This window comes from Balaenoptera borealis, assembly GCF_965194805.1.
Source record: "Balaenoptera borealis genome assembly, chromosome: 1".
In the NCBI taxonomy this organism is placed as follows: Eukaryota; Metazoa; Chordata; class Mammalia; order Artiodactyla; family Balaenopteridae; genus Balaenoptera; species Balaenoptera borealis.
The window spans coordinates 151,871,755-151,894,778 of NC_138860.1; the positions used below are offsets into that span (position 1 = coordinate 151,871,755).

Genomic DNA, 23,024 nt, shown 5'->3' on the forward strand with positions numbered 1-23,024 from the left:
GGGTGGTTGGTTAACTAGCAAAAGCTAACTCATATAATCCTATTAGCCTATTAGTCACAAATCTTATGACAGCCAAAATACAAGGGGCTGGAAAGTACAGTCTGCCTCTTGTGAGATGAATAGCAAATTTACCTGGCAAAGGATATAGGTACAGGGAGCAGTGAGTAATTGGTCTTATAACTCAACCTACCACAGTATTTTTCTTTGCTCCTATCTTTATCAAGTTTAACATTTAAAAATTTTCCTTCTTTTATTATGTTCTGGAATAATTTAAGTAAGCTTGTCATTATTTGTGTTTGAGAGGTTGGAAGAATTTGCCTGTCAGACATATGACTTGATACTTTTTTGGGAGATACTTCTTTGGTAATTTTCTCTTTTTTTTTCTATGGAAATTGGCCTATTTAAGCTTTTTGTCTACATTGAGGTCAATGTGAGTAAATTTTATTTTACTAGCAATTATGTATTTTTAACTACACTCAAATATGTTTGCATAGAATTGTGCAAAATAGTTTTTCATTTTTTGTTTTGATACTCTCTATATCAATGTTTATTTCCCATTTGTCATTTCTTACTTTGTATATGTGTGCTTTCTCCTACATGATTAGGTAAGCTAGTGGGTTTTCTATTTTATTGACTTTCTCCAAAGAAACAGAAAATTTAATTTATTTATTATATAGTTTCTCTGTGTTCTACCTCAGTAATATTTGCTTTTACATTTATTATGTCCTCCCTCTGATTTCATTTGATTTAGTTTCTTTTTCTAGGTACTTGAGTTGAAAAATTAATTCATGTAAATATATTCATTTTTATTGATATAAGTGTTTAAGGATGTTTTCCTCTGACCACTACTTTAATTATGTGACTGAGATTCTGACATCTAGATATTATTGATATTTTTTGAGAAATTCTGGGATTTTCATTTGTATTTTCCTTTTCAGCCAAGAGTTGTTTGCTAGAGAGTTATAATATATGTACTTGGAAGAAGCTTTTTTTAGAAAATATTTTACTATTGATTTTTAGTTTTCTTAAATTGGAACAAGAGAATCTTGTTTGTAATATATCTACTTTATAGTATTTGTTGAGTTTTTTTTTTTTTTTTTGCTCACTATATGACTAATTTTCATAAATGCTTCATGTGCACTTGAGAAGCAGGTATATTTTCTATTATCAGAGTGTAAAGTTTGATATATGCATTAGGGCTACCATATTTTTTATGTTGTTTAGGACTTTTAAATTTTTACTTCTTTTATTAAAATTGACATGTGTTGGATTAAGAATCATATGTTAGTGCATTTTTGTCTATTTCTCCTTGCACCTCTTATAGGTACTTATTTGTGATGGTAAGTTCTTTTTTCTGTTCTTCTTACTATGAAAGTATTTATTTGTGATAATTGTATGTCAGTAAGACCAGCACAGACATGGCCTCTACAACGCTGGAAGGGGTTTTACATTTAAAACGCTCCCACACACACACAGTAGGTGGGGCTGGTAGAGAACAGGGCTAGTGAAACCACCGCCAGAACTGCAGAGACCCACCCCGCCTTGCAGCTGGCAGTAAGTTATTTATGAAGTTGCTGTCTTATTTGGTTCATATAATTCATAACTTTTTAAACTTCGTTGTGCATTGTAGTCTTTAGTAATTATTAAAGTTTCCTTTTTTGTCTCATTTAATGTTTTTGGCATGAATTCTCCTTTGTCTGATGTTAGGATCATAAACTTTCTTACTATTTGTATTTGCCTGGTGTATATTTGCCCATCCCTTTATGTTTAGGCTTTCTGGTTCACTTAACTTTAGGTATGTATCTTAAATAAAGCATAGATTGACTTTTGTCCTGAAATCGGAAAATCTTTTTCTTTTAATAGGTGAATCAAGCCCACTTACATTTGTTGATATGACCTATGTATTTGATCTCAACTGAAACAATACAAAGTATATTTTCTGGCCATAGTGGAAATAGCCCATGGATCAAAGAGAAAGTCACAGGGGAAATTAGGAACATTTTTAATTGACTGAAAATGAAAACAGAGCATATCAGAATTTCTTGGATGCAGGGAAATTTGAGAAACAACTGTTTCTTTCAGAAAATAAGAAATATCTCAAATCAATAATCTAATCTTCCACTTTATGAAAACAAGAGCAAATAATGCAAATGATGTGACCAACAAGGGGTTAATATCCAAAATATACAAACAGCTCATATAACTCAATATCAAAAAAACAAACAACCCAATCAAAAAATGGGCAGAAGACCTGAATAGACATTTTTCCAAAGAAGACATACAGATGGTTAGCAGGTGCATGAAAAGACGCTCAACATTGCTAATTATTAGAGAAATGCAAATCAAAACTATAGTGAGGTGTCACATCACACTGGTCAGAATGTCTATCATCAAAAAGTCTACAAATAACAAATGTTGGAGAGGATGTAGAGAAAAGGGAATGCTTGTATACTGTTGGTGGGAATGTCAATTGGTGCAACCACTATGGAAAACAGTATGGAGGTTCCTTAAAAAACTAAAAATAGAACTACCATATGACCCAGCAATTCTACTCCTGGATATATATCAGGAAAAAATAAAAATGCAAATTTGAAAAGATACATACATCCCTATGTTCATAGCAGCACTATTTACAATACCCAAGACATGGAAGCAACCCAAGCACTCATCAACAGATGATTGGTTTAAGAAAATACAGTATATATATAAAATGGAATATTACTCAGCCATAAAAAAGAATTAAATACTGCCATTTGCAGCAATGTGGATGGACCTAGAGAATATTATGTTTAGTGAAATAAATTAGACAGAGAAAGACAAATACTGTATGATATCACTTATATGTGGAATCTAAAAAAATAATACAAATGAATGTATATGCAAAACAGAAACAGACTCACAGATATAGAAAACAAACTTCTGGTTAGCAAAAGGGGAGAGAGAACGGGGAAGGGACAGATTAGGAGTATGGGACTAACAGATATAAACTACCATACATAAAATAGGTAAGCAACAAGGCTATACTGTATAGCGCAGGGAATTATACCCATTATCTTAATATAACCTATCATGTGGTATAATCTGTAAAAATACTAAATCACTGTGCTGCCACCTGAAACTAACACAATACTGTAAGTCAACTAAACTTCAAATAAAAAAAGAAAATAAGAGAAAATTAAACTGAAAGCAAGCAGAAAGAAGAAAATAATAAAGGTAAGAGCAGAAATCTGAAACCGAAAGCAGAAAAACAATAAAGAAAATCAATGAAGTCAAAAGCTGGTTCTTTGAAAAGTTCAGTACGATGATATCTTCAACTGATCAAAATAAATGAATGAAAGAGAGAGAAGATATTAATTGCCAACATTAGGGATGTGAGAGGGTGTAACTGCCTATACTACAGACATAAAAAATAAGGCAGTATTATGACCAACGTATTTTCAACAAATTTAACAACAAAAATAAAATGGACAAATTCCTTGAAAAACACAAAGTAACAAAGTTTACTAAATAACAGATTACCTGAATAGCCCTGTATCTATTTTAAATTTTGAATTTGTAGATAAAAACTTTGTCATGAAGAGGACTCCAGGCCCAGAGGGCTTCATCAGTGAATTCTACCAGATATTTAAGGAAGTTATAATACCAATTCTATATAAATTCTTTCATAATATAGAATAAGAGGGAGTGCTTCCCAACTCATTTTATGAGGTCAGCATTACCGTAGTACCAAAACCAGAGAAAGATATGTCTTATCTCTTCAGGCTGCTATAACAAAATACCATAGACTGGGTGGTTTATTAACAACAGAAATTTGTTGTTGTTGTTGTTGGTTTTTGTTTGCTTTTTGGCTGCGTGGCACTGCTTGTGGAATCTTAGTTCCCTGACCAGGGATTGAACCTGACTTGGGAGTGAAAGTGCCCTAACCACTTGACCGCCGGGGAATTCCCAACAACAGAAATTTCTCAGGGTTCTGGAGGCTGGGAAGTCCAAGACCACGGCTCTAGCAGATTCAATGTCTGGTGAAGGCCTGCTTTCTAGTTCACAGGTGAAAGGGACTAGGGAGCTCTGGGGGTGTCTCTTTTAAAAGAACACTAATCCTGTTCATAAGGGGTCTACCCTCATGATCTAAACACTTCCCACAGGCTCCATCTCCTACTACCATCACATTGAGCATTAGGTTTCAACATATGAATTTATGGAGGTGGGGGACACAAATATTCTATCTATTTCAAGATGTCAAGAGGAAACAAAGCTATAAGCCAATAACATTCATGAACAGAAACATAAAAATATTTAACAAAATATTAGTAAATCAAAACCAGCAATATGTAAGAAGTAAAATACGTCAAAACCAAGTGAGATTTCTCCTAGGAATGCAAGGTTGATTCAATATTTGAAAATCAGTGTAATTCACCTTTTAAACAGGCTAAAAAAACCACAATCATCTCAATAAAAGCAGGAAAAATTTGACAAATTCCACATTCATTTATGATTTTTTGTAAGCAAACTAAGAATAGAAGGAAACTTCCTTAAACTGGTAAAAAAGCATCTGTGAAAAATCTAGAGCTAGCATCATGGTGAAAGACTGAGTGCTTTCCCTCTAAGATCAGGAATAAAGCAAGAATGTGCACTCTTTCCACTCCTATTCAACATTGTTTTGGAGGTCATAGCCTTGCAGCAAGGCAAGAAAAAGAAATAAAAGGCATACAGATTGGACAGGAAAAAAAAAATTAACCTGTCTTTATTTACAGACACATGGTTATCTATGTTGAAAATTAAAAAGTATCTACAAAAAAAAGAAACTAGAATAATTAGTGAGTTTAGCAAGATTACAGGATATAATGTTAGTATACAAAAGTCATTGTATTTCTATATGCTTGCAATGAAAAACTGCAAATTGAAATGTAAATAGCATAAAAAATGTGAAATACTTAGGAGCAAGTCTGGTAAAATGTATAAAAACTGTATACTAAAAGTGGCAAAATATTAATGAAAGAATGTTTAAACCTAAATTAGTAGTGAGATATTCATGGTCAAAAGACTCAAAATTGTTGAGATATCAATTTTCCCCAAATCGATCTATAGATTCAACATAATCCTAATCATTTTTTGAGAATTTGACATGTTAAATCTAAAATTTGAAAATGTATATAGAAATCAAAGGGCCTGGAATATCAAAATTAAATTTGAAAAAGAACAGTTGCAGAACTCACACTACTTGATTTTGAGACTTATTATAAAGCTATAATAATCAAGACTATAATATTTGTATAATGATGGACATATAGATCAATGGTACAGAATAGAAAGTCAGAATTAGACCTACATATAGATGGTCAATTGATTTTTCCACAAAGACATCAAGGTAATTCAGTGGTTATGGGTAGTATTTTCAACAAATGATCCTGGAATAACTGGATATACATATGCAAGAAAAAACTTTAACCCTTTCCTCATACCATATACAAAAACTTAAAATAGATCACAGATCTAAATGTAAATTCTGAAACTATGAAACTTTTAAGAGAAAAACTTTATTTCCCTGGTTTAGGCAAAGATTTCTTGGATCACACAAAGCATGAACCAGAAAAGAAAAAAACTGATAAACTGTGCTACATTAAATTAAAAACTTCTCTTCAAAAGACATGGTTAAATGAAAAGACAGGCCACAGATTAGCAGACAATATTTACAAAACACATATCTGATAAAAGACTTGTATCCAGAATATACAAAGCACTCTCAAAACTCAATAATAAGAAAGTAAAAACAAACAAACAAACAATAAAAATGGGCAAAATATTTTGACATTTACTTTGAGTTTTCCTTGAGTGTATTACCCTTTGGGGCATCTAGCTTTATAATGGGGCCTTCTGTCAGTCTTTCCACCTCACAATTGCCCTAAGCATTGTCTTTTATCCTCTCCTTGAGTCTCCTTAAAACTAAAACTTTAGGTTACCAGGTGTTACTGGTTGAATTTTGCCCCCCTAAAAGATGTCGAAGTCCTAATCTCCAGTACCTGTGAATGTGTTCTGGTTTGGAAATAGAGTCTTAGCAGATGATCAGGTTAAGATGAGATTATTAGGGTGGGCCCTAATTCATTATGGCTGGTATTCTTATAAAAAGGGGAAATTTGGACACAGAGGCAGACACACAAAGAGGAAAGACAATGCAAAAACACAGGGAGAACAGCATCTACTAGCCAAGTTATGCCTGAGGCTACAAGAAGTTAAGAGAAAGGAATGGAATAGATTTTTTCTCAGCCCTCAGAATAAACTAACCTGATTTCAGACTTCTAGCCTTTAAAGTGTGAGACAATAAATTTCTGTTGTTTAAGCTACTCAGTTTTTGATACTCTGTTATAGCAGCCCCAGCAAAGTAACACCCTAGAGATCAGTGGATGCCCCCCAGAGCACCTGGCATCAGAACTCACTTTCCCTCATTTTTGGCCTCTGTAAATTTCCCATACCTTCTTACCAGTGCAACTCTGAATTCCAAAATATGTTTAAAAAAATTTTTATCCATCAGTTTATCTGTTTTGTTTTGGGAAGATTTTAAAGGAAATCTAGTCTTCATTTTGTTGGAAATGAAAGTCTACTTGACTCTTCTAGAGTTAACTTTCTGAAAATGGAGTTTGGTTTCTCAAAGGTACTTATTACTTTCCAAATCTAATTTATTATTTATTTTGTACCTTCATTATGCCTAATATCCTATTATACTCCATATAAGGTATTTTGTTTCTCTCACTAGTTCCTTGAGGGCTGAGATGATGTCTTACCTTCATATACTCAGCATATGGAAAAATACCTCACATATAATGGGTTTTTAATAAGTGTGGTTATTAAACTGAATGTACTTGTATATTGGTCACATGCATAGGTGCTTGGAGTGATGACTTTAAGTCTAAATTCAAAGTTTTTATTCTTAATCCACAAATGTCTGTGTTACTCAAGGTTATGTTCACCTAAGAGGGATTTTCTTTTCTTTCTTATTAATATAACTAAATCTAAATCTCAGGAAACCTGTTGTTTTATAGCCTTCCAAGTTTTCTATGTTAAAGTATTAAATGACTTATTAATAAATATTATTCCTAATTATTACAACCATGTGAAGTAATTATTATTATACCCATTTTACAAATGAGGAAATGAGGATTAGAAAGGTTAAGTGCCTGTTCCAAGGTGAGGTACATAGTAAGTACCAGAGTTAGAAATAGAGTTTATTTGGCCCTGAAGCCATTCACTCACTATCCTCTACTACTTATTATGGATCCCATTATGTAATGATTATGAAACTCCTAGGTATTTTTCTATTCCCATTTGAGTCAGAATATCATAGTCACTTATTCGAAAATAATGAAAGATACCTTTCAAAATACCTTTGTATGTATGTTTTTTATATTTTCTGTCCATGCAGTCACTTTCCATTGTTCACCTGCTATATTTGTTGGATATAGACACCTTCAGAGAGTACATGCTAGAAGAAGTCAATTATTTTGAGGTGGCTTTTCCTTTTTCTTCTCAATAAAGGAAATTTTCCACTATAGGATATTCAAATCAATATCTTAAGTCTAATAAGATGTTTGGTAATAAGTTTGCTCTTTTGGTGCAATCTATATCACATACTACCATGCACTTGCTTATACCTTGCTTGCTTTCCAGTTGTTATATGTATGCCACATGTAAACTTTATCTACCCAAATAGTTTTTAAGCTCCTTGGGGTCAAGAATGGATTTTCTGTTACTTTAGAGTCCCCATAATAATAGTTCCCATTTATTAAAGGCTTGCTGAGTACCAGGAAATTTACACATACTTCATTTATTATTTACAATAACATTACAAATTAGGTATTATTACCCCCATTTTGCAGATGTGGAAAGCTTTGGATATAATTAGTCCCCAAATTGTAAACCTATTAAGCAACTATAATGATGGGTGCTTAATATGTGATTATTGAGTTGACTGATTTGTGGTAATTTCTCTGAAAGATCTTTCCATCTGGCTATAATGAAGTAATAAAAGAAGTGAGTTTGTATCCTTATGCTATAAATTACCAGCCTGTGACATGGGCAATTTACTCAACATCATTAAATCTGAGTTTCCTATTTGTAAAAATGGGAGAATAAAGCCCAATGTCTGAGGGGGTTATGAATATTAAGTTAGGTAATATAGAGACTAAATAATAGATATTGATTTATTAACTTGCTTGATTTTGTGTTTCTTTTCTCTCTCCTTTTACTGAAATGTAAGTTGAATTAATATATGTATAAATTAAGAAGTACCAAAAAGAAGAGACAATTACTAAAGTATCTCCTATTTTCTTTGTGTACACGATTTAACAGCCTACTAGATGATGACAAAATTCAATATATTTAGTACTTTTTATATGCTGACATATTCACACCTATATTAAAATATCTTTGGAGAATCCTCTCAGATCAATTACTATCACACTTCCTAAACTCTTCCTAAAGCAAGAGACTCACTTGCTTTTTAGCATGTTCATATCCCTTTCCTAAATATTTAGGATTTTATTTCCAACAATATTGAATAAGAAACCAGTAATCTTTTAATCTAATGGAAAAGGATTTAAATATTTTTTCCTATCACTCCTTTTCCCCAAATTAATGGAAGATTTTCATGTGAGACAATTCATCTGTTGGTTGATTTAATATCATTGTTGTTCTTTAACTTGAATCTTATATCTGAATTTTATGTTTTGATATGATTTCTCTTTAGTCTGTCCTATTGCTAAGTAAGGAGAAACCTCACAATGTCTATACAGAGTTCTGTTGTTTAAATCCTATATATTTAAACTCAAAATGATGATATAAAATATTACTTTACTGTAGAAATGTTAAATAAATCTTATGTTGATCCTAAATATAATCATATTTAGTTCATAGAAGACAAAATGTGCTGCTGAAAATCCCCAGATCTTTATCTTGATAATTCAAGACAGAACATTTTCCTTAGAAAGCACTGATCTTTACAATTCTTTTATATTGCTAAGCCTCAAACTTTATTTGCTGATTTTAGGGTATGGTGCATGATCTTTCAATAGGTATTTTGGATTACTTTTTTGAGAAAAATTTAAAAATTAGAATATTAATAAATTAGTATGTGTTGTATATTTTACAGATATTAGTCATATGTTTGAAGAACTGTGCATTTTAAATATTTAAAACATAATAAATAAGCCTTTTTAAGGAAATGAAAGCAATCATTTATCTTCAGCTGATGTTATTATGTACAGTTCTCTTTTATATTGCTACATTAATATTTCCCCATGACATTTGTGATGTCCCTCTGGATGCAAAAAATATATATATTCCTTCTTTTAACTGTCTTTGTATAAAGTTATTTGCTTTTCCATTAGGTACATGGTGTATTTAAACAACTGCAGGCAATTTATACTACCTCAGAGCCATTTTGACTACTCTTAAGCAAATTAGCCAGCATTCAGACAGTTCGGTACTCTCTCCCTTGTGGCCCTACTCGGGCTGCAAATTAAACAGCCCCTCAGTCTAGTCCAGATGTCCAGCTGTATCCACTCACTCTTTCAGAATGGTGTTGAACTTGCTATTTTTGGACAGAATATATATATTTTGTATTTAAGTAAAACCTATGTGTAATTTTAAAATATGACCATAAATAATAAGTGGTTATTTTCTAGCTGTGTTTCAAAAGCATTATCCAAGTGAAAAAGTAGCACACTTCACTGGAAACTGAAAAATTATCCATACCAAGCACATTAATTTGTTTATATTTCCTATGGTGGTATAATGGGAAAAAAAATTTTTTTTTGGTCTTGTTTGCCCTGCTTTTGAATTATTGGGCAAATATCTTTTACTGGTCTTGTTTTGTCCTTGCTTTTGGATTATTTAGCAAACTGCCCATCATGTAATTGATATTAAATTAACCCACAGACATGGCTATCTAAAACTTGAAATGTCCGTTCTTCCTCTTAGCACTATCACAATTCTGTTTCTAATATTTCAAATTTGATTACATTAATTGTGGATGTTAAGTGGTTTCATGTATATTTGCCTCATGATAAAAATTTGAAACAATAACCTAGGTGGAACTAGGACCTGCATCAATGTTTTCAGTTCTAAGATTTTAATTTCTATCCTTCCCTGGATCTTACCTATATCTAAAAAATTATCAGCCTATATTTCTTTAGCAGATCATAATTTAACATCTTAAAAATAGCAATATGAAATGAACTGGTAGTATTTCTTCAAAATATCTATTTATTCAGTACTGAACGTTAGTAAGAAATATCTAAATATACATATATATACATAAAAATACTCATATAGAACAGGACCACAAAGTATTATTTGGATTACCTGCATAACCAACTATATGCTTATAGATAAACATAGAGAACTTTGGTCCATGTGCCAAGTGCAAAATTTAATTATAAAATAATAATCACTACAATTAGAGTATATAATTTACCAGTAGGAGTAATTTATTTTAAAAAAAACATTGCTTTGGATTTGATATCATAGTCCTCTCTTCATATTTTCCTACAAGTATCAACATTTTCACTTTTTATTAGTTAAAACAATTAGCCTTATCTTACTATGGCAAATTAAAATATATTAAATTATTTTGCAAAGAAAGACCAGAAATTAAATTTAATATTTTTTAGATCTTGATTCTAAACTGTTAATCTTAGCATATGTTATGTCAAAATATTAAATGTGTTTTAAGATTCTGACAATTTATATTCAAAACATAAATACACACTTGCTACAACCTAATGTCCACACTTTTTTCACTTTATTTTAAATAAAATACAGACAATGCTTTTTCACTTATAGGCCTATGATACATTTTAATTAATGGGAATAATTACTTTTTAGCATCACAAAACATGGTTTTTAAAGTTGAAGTAATGTTTGTGAAGGGAGAAGTAGATGGCTGAGGCAGCAGGAATAAAGGAGGATTGGAAACCTTTTTCTACATGCTATTTTTGTTCATCACCTATAATGTAGAGACAAAAAAGTAAAAGAAGTAGAAAAAAAAGAAAGAAAGAAAGATGGGAACAGCCAAAAATATAGGTGATAGTGTAGTTTTTGTTTGTTTGTTTTTTTTTTTTAGCTAATCTGTTTTAATTATATTTTACTTAATATTGAAAAAAGATATTCTGGACTTCAATTCCTTTTATATACCATGATGAGTATTACATAATATTGTCTTTCACAGTTAAAAATCATACCACAATACACACTATTGCTTATTTGAATATTGAGGTAGAGAATATTGTACTATTAATCATCATCAAATGCTGCTTAACTTAATAATTTGATCCCACTTTTTCTTCTGATACATAAGGCTTTAAAAATTTCATCTTGAATCATCAACTATAATAACTGATTTGCAAATTAATTATTCTAGGCCTTTCAAATGTTAACATTCATTCACGTCTGTTCTGAACTTGGACAAAAGAAGAAATGAATGTTTCTTTTTTAAATGGCGTGTATAAGTCTGGTCTCAAGTTCTTGAATTAGCAGAATGGGCAGCAGAATGCTGCTGCATCACTGAGGACAGTCACTTCTTAGTAAAAATATCTGAAGGAGAAAATTTTGGAACAAGAACAATTTGGGCCCAAATGGCTTTTACAATAGATCCAAAATGTAAAAGAAGATACTGTTACATTAGCTATACACAGAATAGCCAAATTATAGAATAATTATTCCTAAAGGACAGTGAGTTATTTTTTACTTTAGGAAATCATGTTTCCAAGGCATACATTTTAAACTCAGGACAGATTTCTTTACCAGCAAGTTGTGCAAACTGTACACTTAGAAGAAACAAGGGAGTGGACTGTACTTTAATATAATTGTGATAATTTAGTTGCATTTCTAAATTAAAATTTTAACATTAAAAGACGTTGTCAGTTTTGCTTTATATGTGAACTTTCACTATTCTTGTAACTAATCTGAAAAACTAAGGCATATAACTAAAATAAAATTAGTCAGCATGATACTGCTTTATATGGTCAAGATAAAGTATGAGGTTTTTTTCCAAGTAACTACTGTACTGATGAAATATAAAGAAGAGCAGAAGCTTCCGTCTCCAAACATTTCAATGGAGTTTTTTTTAGCTTTTCACCTATCAGTTCCAGAAACTGTCCCATTATTTTAATGTTAAAAGCTAATTAATATCACTTTAATTATACCAACTGAATGCATTTGAGGTCCTGGTAAATTATTTCTTCTTTCATAGTATAGGTTATATGTAGGATTTCTTCTTTATGCTCAAAAGAAATGACGGGTAGTTTGGATAAGGATTGGTGGTTTTTTTACTTCCTCCCCAAAAGAGCTGATGTTTTTGGCTGACTGGTTTTTTGGGGGGAGGGGAGGGAGGAGGGAAGAGAAAAAGGCTGAATGTAGAATTATTGAATAGGCCTACACTAAAATTCTTCCTTGACCAATGGGGACTGGGAGAAAGGAGAGGTGAGGTGGAACACTCTAAGTCTAATAATATCTGTGTAGTTTTAAAAAATGTACAAACTCCTCCAGTCCCCCGTCCCCCTCCTCGTATGTGCTGGTACCTCTGGACGGTCCAGAAGCCATTTTAGAACTCAGGAAGGAGTTCCACTTGTGCTTTTGCAGGTGCTGTGGTGGCAAGGATAACCTCTGCTCACTTGCCGGGTGTGTTACCATGCTGTTATTTAATGTCTTTCAGGATTAAAGACAGCACAGAAAATTCCAAACCCACATCCTAACACCTGAAGCTCGCACAATGTTTCTATAGCAGATGGCAAAACATTTCACTGGAACCTTGATTTGCCAAGTGAATATCCAGATCTGGGGAGTTTTTATTCTTTTCAGGCACTGCTGAAGAGCCATACTCGATTGTCGGATCTATTCCGGGTTCAAAAAACACGACCACTTCTAGGTGTTTTGCGCGTCCCAGCCCCACCCAAAGTCCCGACGGGCCTGCAATTCTGAGTGTTTCAAGCTAAGGGTCTTTCCGAATGAACGTGCATTTTCAGTTCTGGACGTCTAGTAATTTGTGGGGGAAAGGCAACACCATAGGACTTTCCGAGCAGTCGAAGCGGGTGAGAAGCCTGAGAGGCATTTGCCTCCTCGCTGTTGGACGCGAGGCTCGGAGCCCGGCTGTCCTCAGCTGTCACGGGGGGAGGGGGAGTGCTGGCATTGGCTTTGGGCATGGAGTTGCTCCAGCCGCCGCGCCCGGTCCCGCCGCCAGCTCACCTCTGCAGAGAGCTAGGCACTCACCGGCCCGCTTGCCCCTGCTCCCACGTCGCCCTCGGGCCCCAGTCCTCAGGCACAGGTCGCCGGAACCATCCAGTGGGATGGCCGCCGCCTCCTCGGGGACCGCTGCCTGAGGGCCAGGGCCGGGGAACCCTGGCCGCCCCGGCAGCCCGTAGCACCCAGGGTGCCGCGGCGGCTGCAGTGAGGCACCGGGGCCCGCTCCCCCTCCCCGCCCCCGCTCCCGCCTCCTGCCTGCTGCGCCGTGCGCCCGCTTGCCCCAGCCGGCTGGCGCAGCAGCGCACACACTCACTCCGAGGGCGCCTCCAAGGTTACCCGCGGGGTGGGGGCTGGGGCAGGCTCCGGCCACTGGCCTCCTCTGCTGCTTTCCTATCGCCGCGGCCCTTCCGCCGCTCCAGGGCGACCGGGTTCCAAACCCCAAAGTAGAAGAGACTCCAAAGTCCGGGGAGGGAAGTCGAGCTGGGAGCAGACAAGCGTCCGGGCGGGGGGCGGCCTTAGTTGGCTCTGGGTGCCGGGAGAGTCGGGTCAAGCGAGGTCGCGGCAAGAGGGGGCTGTGGCTCCGGCGGGCGCGCTCTGGGCCGCGCTGGCTGGGCCGGGGGCAGCGCGCAGGGGCTGCAGGCAGCACCGAGGCGTCCGAGGCGCCCCGGGCCCGCTGGGGGGCAGAGACAAGCGGGCGGCCAAACCTGCCGAGGAAACTAACTAAATAAAAGGAGACTGTTATTTAAGGCGCGGAAATTTGAAATATTTGGACAGGAAGAGAAAAGAAAAGAAACCTTAGCGAGGGAGGGGAAAAAAAAAAAACACACAACGCGAGCTAACGGTTTTGAAACTCCCCCACCCCCACCCCGGGCTTTTCTGCGCGCCCTGAGGGAGCTCTGGGCTCCAGCTTCCTCACTAGGGAGCCGGGAGCTGCGGTTGGAGTCTGGAGAATTTCGAAGGGACAGAAAGGATGACTTCGCAGCCTCTCCATAGAGGGCTTGGGTGGACTGTGCGCAAAGCTTTACCCCGGGTCTCTGGCTGGAAGATTGTCTCCAGCCTCTCATTAGGTCCCTACGTGGATCTGTTTTTTTGGAATTGGAATTGTGGTGTAAAATCAAAGCAGTCGCGAGGGACGAAGAGACGGACTTTCCCCCTCCAACCCCCCCTCCCCCGCCTTTTGATGAAGGTAGCTTAGGGTAGTCAGGAAGGCTGTGAGCACGACCCTTTCTCGCTCCTGCGCTGTACTCTTCCAGCGCTTCTGGACTATTACTTCTACCCCCGGCAAAAGCCGAAAGCACCTTTTTGGGAACTGAGATTTCGAAACCAATCCGGGGCCACGGATTCCACAACGTTTGTTTGATCAACGCGATCAAGGACATTTATAATATTACCAATTGAAATGCCTTTCCTGGGACAGAATTATTTTATCCATTTATTAGTCACCCAGCGTGGTGTGTGTGTAGGAGCTCATCACACCATTAGGAGATGCACATTGTTTATCAGAAAACTACTGATTCACTACCGAAATATGGTAAAATGCAGTTGCTTAGTGGCTTGGAGACCAGAACGTGGACTGAGGTCCTGTTGGTGTTTCCCCCCCGCACCCACCCCCGGCCCTGCTTTTCCCCAGGTGTAAGCCGGGGGTTCAGCTTACTGGGCAAAGGCTAAGCCTTGAGTTTCCCGACGTGGATGCGGGCGCAGTGAATAACTGAATTTAAGAGCGCATCTCTGCTTACTATCCTCCATTCTTTCTATGGCGTCGTCCCCTGGGGCTCTGGTCATTCCATTAATTAGCACTTGCCTTTCTACAATGCATCTGAAAAAGTTCAGATCCTTCCCCGTCTCAGCTCGCTGTAAACTAGACCCCGTTAAACTCTTCAGTACTGTTCCTTCCATTCTATACATTTCGGTATATTTGTCTTACTGAATATTGTCGAGGTTTTTGAGAGATTGAATAATGGCTTTTCATATTTCCTAGAGGAGACCACACAACTCATTTCTAAAATACTTAGATTAGCAAAGCTATTTCCTGCGAAGAGCCAAAGAAATGTGGCGATGTTTTAATGCCTAGGCAAGTTTTAGGCTGGTGAAGAGGGACAGAGCTCCCTCTCCTCTTTTCGTGCTCCGACCACCTGAGAATAAAGCAACGGCAGAAGTACCTCTCTTTAACTTTAATAAACATCCTATATTTGAAATATCTAAACAGCAATTTTAATGCTTATACTTGATGGATACTGAAAAGTCCATTAAACTCGACTTTAAACTAAGAAACGTCCATCTTTACAGTTGCAACTTGTAAGAAGTGTTGTTTTTTTTTTTTTTAGTAATAGTCTTGTGTTTAGAAAATATTCAGCTTACTCAAGCAGTGTATTTTGTGTATTGATTCTAGTTTTTAAATGCAAATTACACCTTTTTCCTTCAAAATCATCTCAATTTCTACTTTTTTCTAAACTTTAAAATAAATGTTTTACATTTAATTTCATGTTGCTGTCAAAAATAAATTTACTCAGTAACTTGTGGTTTGAGGTGGCAGAAGTTGAAGTCTTGTTGCACTTGACATAGGGAAGGTGAACTTAAAATGGCAAATGAAAAGGATTTTTTTTCCTCGGATTTTTTTCCTCTATATTCTTTTATACTATCATGGAAAATAAATTATTGAAAACCACTTGCCTGCCACCTTCCAATCCTTGTTAGGGCAGGCATCAGAACCATGTCCTTCAATAAACCTTGAGGTATTTTGTTCTTTTTGGAGTGAGGGCAGGGAGCTTATAAAGCAGAAGGAGGGAACTTTTACATAAAACATCTTTGTTCTTGTGGGAGATGATGAATAAAGTATTTATAAATTTATAAATGGAAACTGCATTGAAATCCTTTGGTGAAATCTTTAAAATAACAGAGTAAGTAGTAGATGCTGGAAAATTCTCTTGGAAATTTGATATTTCCATATCATTCAAAATTTTTTATTTTTAGCTAAACATATTCTTAAGATTTTATATGCCTTTACCAAAAAGTTTCATGGGAATCAAGTGCTATGGGTAGGAGTGGCCTATTTATTTATTGTAAAAGTGTCTATATTTATTATCCTGTAGCCCCTAAATAAGTTATGACCCTTATATGTAATATATGTATGTTCTTGCTAGCTTTTTATCCCCTAAATATTGTCATTTGCAGCATATTTTAATATTTAAACATTTTGTAATTTTACACTTCTGATATTTCAGGGAGAAAAAGCCAGTGTTACACTTAGCATACTTATGGTATAACTTTGGGAAACGTATTATTTAACCAATTGTTTCATTTTGTGATTTTTAAAAAATCAACTAATGGGAAGCACTTTTAGATGGCATTTTCTTTTTAAAGTGCCTTTTAGAGCTAACATATATTTGCTTTCAGATCGCTACTTCTGAAACCTGTTTTTCAACTATTTAACTTTGAGAGAAAGGGAAGATCGAATATATAAGGATAAATTCACACTGAAATAATTTCAGGTTTATTTCCAAAACATGTTGTCCTTATTCTGTTTTAAAGCAGACATACTAGGCACCAAGTAAAATCTTTGAGGGGAAGCATGAGGAGAGAAAGAAAAGAATAACTGAATCGTCAATAGAATATGTCTAGTTTTTCAATTAGTCTACTTCTTTTTCTAATGTCAAGACTTAAAACACCATGATCTTTTAGAGTAGTTCTCCTTAGCAAGAGGCAAATTATGTGCGGATTATAAGAGGAGTGGAAACCACAGAAAACACTGTCCTGTTTTGAAAAAGTGTTTTAATCAGGCAAAAGAAGCATCAGGACAAACCATTTTTAAAACAAAGTCTTCAAGTTGGGTATTGAGACTGGCAAAGGGAGAAGCAAGGAGAAAAGTCAGGGAAAGATAAAATATTCAGATGAAAGCCAAAGCTATTTGCAATTACATGTTAGAACTCAGGGTTTTGCAGGTGAAAAAGATGTTGCTTAAATATATTCATAAACCTGTAGTAAGATTTCCACTTAGCAGTTTCAGAAGATTTAACTAGCTGTTTAAAATATGACAAAACTGAATTTTAACAAATGATATTAAAATAGGACAGCCAATCAATTAACTGACAAAATAGAAGGCAGTGTGGGAGAGCCCTCCCCACATTCATTGCAGATTCGCAGCTCCCTCCGCCCGGTTTCCCTCCATCAGGCTAACAACCTCGTTTCTCCGGTAGAGCCTGGCCAAGTCGCAGGCGGTGTCCCCCTGATGGTTCCGATGCCCCACTTTGCAGGCCGTGTGCTTCACAAGGAACTCCACCACGGGGAGGTGGCCTTCTTTGGCAGCCAAGTGCAAGGGCAGGTTCCCTTCATTATCCTCGATGTTAACATCAGCTTGAAACTCCAGCAAAGTCTGTAAAGTGTCCAGGAAACCTGCTCTGGCTGCATCGTGAATGACAGCGAAACCAGTTCGGTCTTTCAAATCGGGATTAGCACCTCTAAGTAGTAGTCTCCTGGCAATCTCGGGATTTCCAAGTTTCATAACCTAGAAAAGAAGAAAAAACGGTAGAGTCCTTCAAGTGCTCCTACTACAAGAATATTTTAAAATATCCATCTCTTTTTATGTATGTAACTATTTTTGATGAAGGAGTGCTTGGGGAAGACCCATATGATCGGGTTTGAAGGGCTCAGTTGCAGGAAATGAGTACTATTAGGTAAAAGTAGAATAAAACTTCTAAAAATTGAGCTTCTATGATGGAATATCTTAAACGGGCCCAAAAGTAGGATAAATTGATTAATAAAATAGAATGAGTCCGACTTATATAAAATCACTGACAACTTGGTTCTCTATCTCCCATAAAGATTTGTGTAATTTCATGAATTTATTAAAATAAAAGAAATGGAACTTGAGATTTAAGTAAGTCTCCTTCTGTTTGCTTGTTCATGCTCATAAAATGTGCCTGGGGTGTTAATTCTGTAAAATAAAATGTGGGTAAATTTTATTTTCTAAATAGCTGAAAAGAAATAAGGAGAGTGAGCTTCTTTAAATCCTCAAAGAAGTGTTTCCACACATCAGACTCCATCTAGTCTGATTTTATAAGTGTGAAAATGATCTCTTAAAAATCCAAACCTGGTATTTTCTTAAATTATTAATTTTCACAAGTTCTCTCCAAATAGATACAGCCCCAAGTTTCCAAGTATTTTTAAAAATAGTTTGTTTTTCTTTGCAATTATTTCATATGGGTTACTAGGTGTGTTTAGTGCTTAGAATCCTTCACTTGAAATTTTAAAATGTTACTGATTATTAACGTGTTAAAAAAGCAACAGTGTTCTACATTGCCAATGTATTTATCTAAAACTAAGTTCATGATATGTCTTGTATTAGATAGGAAATGACTGTATGGAAACTGTTCTTGAAAAGAATGAAACAGTCATCCTACTATATTACTTACTGTTTCCTAAAGTTCTAACTAGCCTCCTAATTTTCAAGTGAGCAAAAGAAGAGAAAATAAGATATTTAATGTGTATTTTGGGACACAGACAGCTTTGTCTTGTGGTTTCATCCCATTTATTAATCAACTGGTGATACCATCTTATTTCCTTTTGCAGTTATTATCAGGCATTTAGGAATAGCTATTTGTAAACTGCCAGTATTTTAAAAGCCAGAATTTGGTATTAAAATTTGCTATCAACATACAAATAATTCACATGACAAAGACTTATCTACTGGTGTTTGAATATATTTCACGCTAATAAGAAATCACTATTAGGCTCTCATAGTTATAAAATATTTTGTGGAGCAGCATTCAGTTGTACAATACATATAATTTCATTGTGAAAAATATAGTCTCATTAACATGCAAGAATATTTCAGCATTTTAATTGTTTTAATTTATATTTAGGTATATTCATAATAACCTAAATTTATAATACATTACACAGTAGACACTCAAATGTTTGTGAAATTAAATATACACTGGAAAATACATACAAAGCTGATCTATCTCTTTAGAATGTTTGTTTTAAAAAATCACAAATTAAGTAACATGATGAAATATATTTAGAATGAATAATATTTTATAAATGCAAACGCTATAGATGGCCAAGATGTTAAGCTTCCCTGTTGATAAAACCCTGCTGACTTTTAGCCCTTCCTTTGGGGCAGTGGTTAAAAATGATACATAATTTATTTTTCAAGAACTTCAATGAAATACTTTTTGGTTATTAAAAATTAACACAATCTAATTTTTACCACAACTGCCTCTAAATATTTAGTCACATCTAAGGACCTGAACTGGGAAAAATAAGAGAGAGACACCTTGGATCTTTGTAAAGCAAATGTACGATTAAGGCCTTTGATATTATCCTGATTGAGAAGCTTACACTAGGAAGGGGGAAAAAGCTTTTGTAATTGGGTTAATAAACATAACTGTAGGAGAAAATTTGCCATATTTCGCCAAAAATAATAGTAATGCTGGAAATTGTTTTGAAAGAAAGTTCTTTCTTGAGTTATGACACAACTTCAGAGTCAGGATTATACATACTGAAAATAAGCCTTGAGACTCCTGTTTGTGTGTGTTTCATTATATGTACTAGGACTAAGCCACAATAAGTGGGTGTTAATATCTTGATAAGTATGTTTAATATAAACGAGACTGCAGAGTTGTATTAAAAATGTTTGTCAAAACTTTTTTTTGCAGTATTAATCTCCCAGTCTTCCTGCTCGTCAAAAGTCCTGCAAGATCCTATTCTTACAGGGTTAAGTGGCTCATTCTTTGTGATATTTATATAATATTTTGAATGCTCAATAGGAAACTTTTCAATATATTAAATTTGTGGCATTGCTATCATCACAAAACCTGTTAAAAACTACTAGGTGGAAAAAGAAAAAAAAAACCTTTCCCCACTTAATCTACCTGAAATAACAAGATAAATAATTTAGTATCTATAAGCTTCCTTAATACTGAAATTTTTGCAAGGTCAGTGTATTCTGATTTAAAATATACAGGCTGTATGGACTTCATCTGTCAATAGTAAATCTCCTGCCACTTAAATTTCTAATTCTTGCAATTAAAACAGAGCACTCTAAAAACCCTCTCCCCAGTGGATTTTCAAAAACAGCTTTAAGTGTTGCATTTCGAATACGCATAGCTTATAAGAATACCATCAGAACTCAGATAAAGCAACTGTTTGAGACTACTTTGCCATTTTTCTGTTTCTAAGCCTTTCAACTAAGTTACATGATAACGTTCAGAGGAGGAAAAAAAATTATCAGGTACAATACTTGGCAGCTGGACGTGTTTCATTTGTTACTTGTAAATCTAATTACTAAAAATTAGAACATACCACGGTATGACCGCAGAGACAAAAACACTATAAACTGAGCTCTGATTAGAAAATTCAACTTTTTATTCCTCCTCGATCCTGAATGGGTGGATGGTATTACATTAACTGTGAAATGTACATCCTGTGCCCGTGCCCAGGCCACCCATTCCAAATGAGGAAAGGTCGTTGGTCAAAACCTGAAGCATTTGAAGAAAAAACACCCTTGCCAGTAGTCAAGAAAATTAACGTTAAAGTCAATTATTGGAGCAAAGTACGGAAACCACTAATAGCAGTGTATTTACTTCAAATAATAATCATAATAACGTGTTTACAGAGCTGTCTAAAAAAAAGAAAAACCAAAAAACTCGGCGCTGCTACGACTGCTACAGAATCCCCACCGTCACAAAAACATTCCAAAAATTAAGACCAAACCTGGAACCCACTTGATATCGAGGATGTTATTGGATTTGACGAGTTTGTTCAAAGTACGTCATTTTGGGGAGTTGGATCCACTTAAAGATATAAAATATGGCAACCAACTAGTTTTTAAAACAGTTAAATTTTGTACCCCTGAAAGCTTAAAAGCTATTATTCTAGAAACCCGGGTCACGTAGGCAACATTGTTGACCTGTTTTCCCCACCTCTCTGGATACCAACCTGCAGCGCAGTCCTTCCAAATCCATTTTGTGCATTGACGTTTACATTATTTTGCAACAAACTAGTAAGTTGCTCTAGGTCCCCCCTGGCAGCTGCGGACGCCAACTCGTTCCCCCAAGGCTCGGCCATTCTTTAGGGTCCTGACGATCGGGAAAAGATGAATTAGTTGTTTTTCTTTTTCCCCTTTCCTTCGCTCCTAACCAGGCTGCATGATGGCATCGGAGACTGACAGAAGGACTGGGATGGTTAATCTGGAGTAGAGCTTGGTAGTAAATACTAGTAAGATCTGCCTGCCAAAAGCCCGCCCCTCGATTCACACGTGATTATTCAGCAAAACTGAGCCATTGGAGAGGGGCTCCGCTCCTCGCTTTTTAGCTTAACCCCTATGAAGAATTCTGGTGATTAAACTGAGAGATATACAGGCACACGTATATTTCTGGTAAATTACTCTGGACGTAAAATATAGGCAGAGCTGGCACGTACCTACACTACAGATCTCCGTGAGGAATGTGTGCGGAGGTTTAAGGCACTAGATCAGGGCAGAAAATACCGCGAAAAAAGAGACATTTTGGGGGGGAAGAAAAGGCATCAACCCACCCTTGTTCACAGTGGTGACTTGAGCCGCGCGAGCCAGTACCGCAGGGGCAGGTCCTCGAAGGGGCTCGGTCTCCATCCGTCTCGCCGAAGGGGTAGTCCTGAGTGCTCCGCTGCAGGGAGAGCGCCGCGGTGGCTGGATGCTGAGGTGCTCCGGGGGTTAAAGATGATCGCCAAAAGCAAATGAGAGTAGCAGTTCCGTGGCCCTCAAGTTACAGGTCGTAACGACTCCTCGGTGGCCTTGGATTCTCCGGAGGAGCCTTAATTCGCGTTCAGGCCGAGCTGCGGGCTAACGCCGCGCGGGAGGGCTCCGGAGCCCGCTCGCCGGGCTACCGCAGCCCCACCGAGCCTCAGAGGCCGTGGGAGCCAGGCTCGGCGCGCGTCTCCGGAGACTGCCGGGCGCGCGGCGGGCCCCCGGCAAGCCGGTCATGCCGGCCCCACCGGGTCCTGGGACTCCCAGCAGGGTGAGGAAGGGGGAGAGCGATGCGGGAAGTGTCTATGGGGCCCGGGCTGCTGAAGCAGCGCGCTGCAGCATCGCGGCTGCACAGGGCAGCCCACCGGTAACTTCCCGCCTACGACCGAGCCAGTTCAGACTTCCTAATGTAGAAGCTCATTGAGCTGCCGCCGCCTCTTTTCCTTCCTTTCCCGGTTTTCTGAGGGCCTCCGGAGATCGGGAGGGTCCTGGGAAGTCTCAGGCCAAGCTCTGAGTATCGGGAGTCGCCACAATTCCAGGGCGCAGCCAGTCCCGCCGCTCTTGGCGAGAGCCCAGCGGCTTCGGCGCCGGGTGCCACTTCGCCAACCTCTCGCGGTCCCCTGGCCTGTGCCCCCAGCCTGTGCAGCCGATAGGGCAGCGGCCGCCAGCCAGCTGTGCCCTGGAGCCGAGCTGGGTAGCACCGCTTCCTCCCGAGCCGCAGCGCTCCCAGTGACAGTTTCTTTTGTAGCTGGTCCCCCCCAAATCGCCGGTCCCCGCTCCCTTCACCCCTACAGACACTTGTGCGTCGTGCCCCTTTCTGGTCTTTTCCTTCCCTCCCTCCCTCGCTTCTTTTTTCGCTCAAACAATTGCTGCTTCTGTTGCCGCTGCAGAGACGGTGCCGGTTTCTTCTCCCTTTTTTCCGACCTCATCAGCTTTTTTTGAAAAGAAAAAAATTGAGCGCTTTTTGAGTTGAAAAACCCGCCCCCATTTTAACGGCAGAGTTTTAAGGAGGCTCGGCGGAGTTGCTGCGCCGCGGGAGCGGGAAGGCTGGGCACCGCCCACGCCCCGC

General features: G+C 37.2%; 2 protein-coding genes across 4 annotated transcripts in view; both read right to left on the reverse strand.

The window, feature by feature from the left end:
* Positions 1-16,833, reverse strand: part of LOC309618310 (uncharacterized protein C1orf185 homolog) — a 246,069-nt gene extending 229,236 nt beyond the window's left edge. The window contains exon 1 of one of the 2 annotated variants that reach the window (XM_082371870.1): positions 13,544-16,833. The gene's annotated coding sequence lies outside the window, so the exon portion shown is untranslated. The other variant, XM_082371871.1, reaches the window with a different exon arrangement.
* A 145-nt stretch (positions 16,834-16,978) lies between these two features.
* CDKN2C (cyclin dependent kinase inhibitor 2C) lies at positions 16,979-22,986 on the reverse strand. 2 transcript variants are annotated; one of them, XM_082372009.1, is made up of 3 exons: positions 21,766-22,986; positions 21,169-21,308; positions 16,979-17,731 (listed from the first exon to the last, which is right to left on the reverse strand). In XM_082372009.1, the coding sequence occupies exons 2-3, from the start codon at positions 21,295-21,297 to the stop codon at positions 17,354-17,356; spliced, it is 507 nt and encodes a 168-aa protein (XP_082228135.1). In that variant the 5' UTR covers positions 21,298-21,308; positions 21,766-22,986; the 3' UTR covers positions 16,979-17,353. The 2 variants fall into 2 exon arrangements, with proteins under 2 accessions (XP_082228135.1, XP_082228136.1); XM_082372010.1 differs by lacking the exon at positions 21,766-22,986 and having other exon boundaries at positions 21,169-21,459.
* Between the last annotated feature and the right edge of the window lie 38 nt (positions 22,987-23,024).

What these genes read in the sequence shown, in the direction of transcription:
- CDKN2C (XM_082372009.1), bottom strand. Translation starts at nt 21,297, where the DNA reads ATGGCCGAGCCTTGGGGGAACGAGTTGGCGTCCGCAGCTGCCAGGGGG. An exon ending in TTGGAAGGACTGCGCTGCAG is followed by an intron (nt 17,732 to 21,168) that starts GTTGGTATCCAG and finishes CTTCTTTTCTAG; the next exon opens with GTTATGAAACTTGGAAATCC.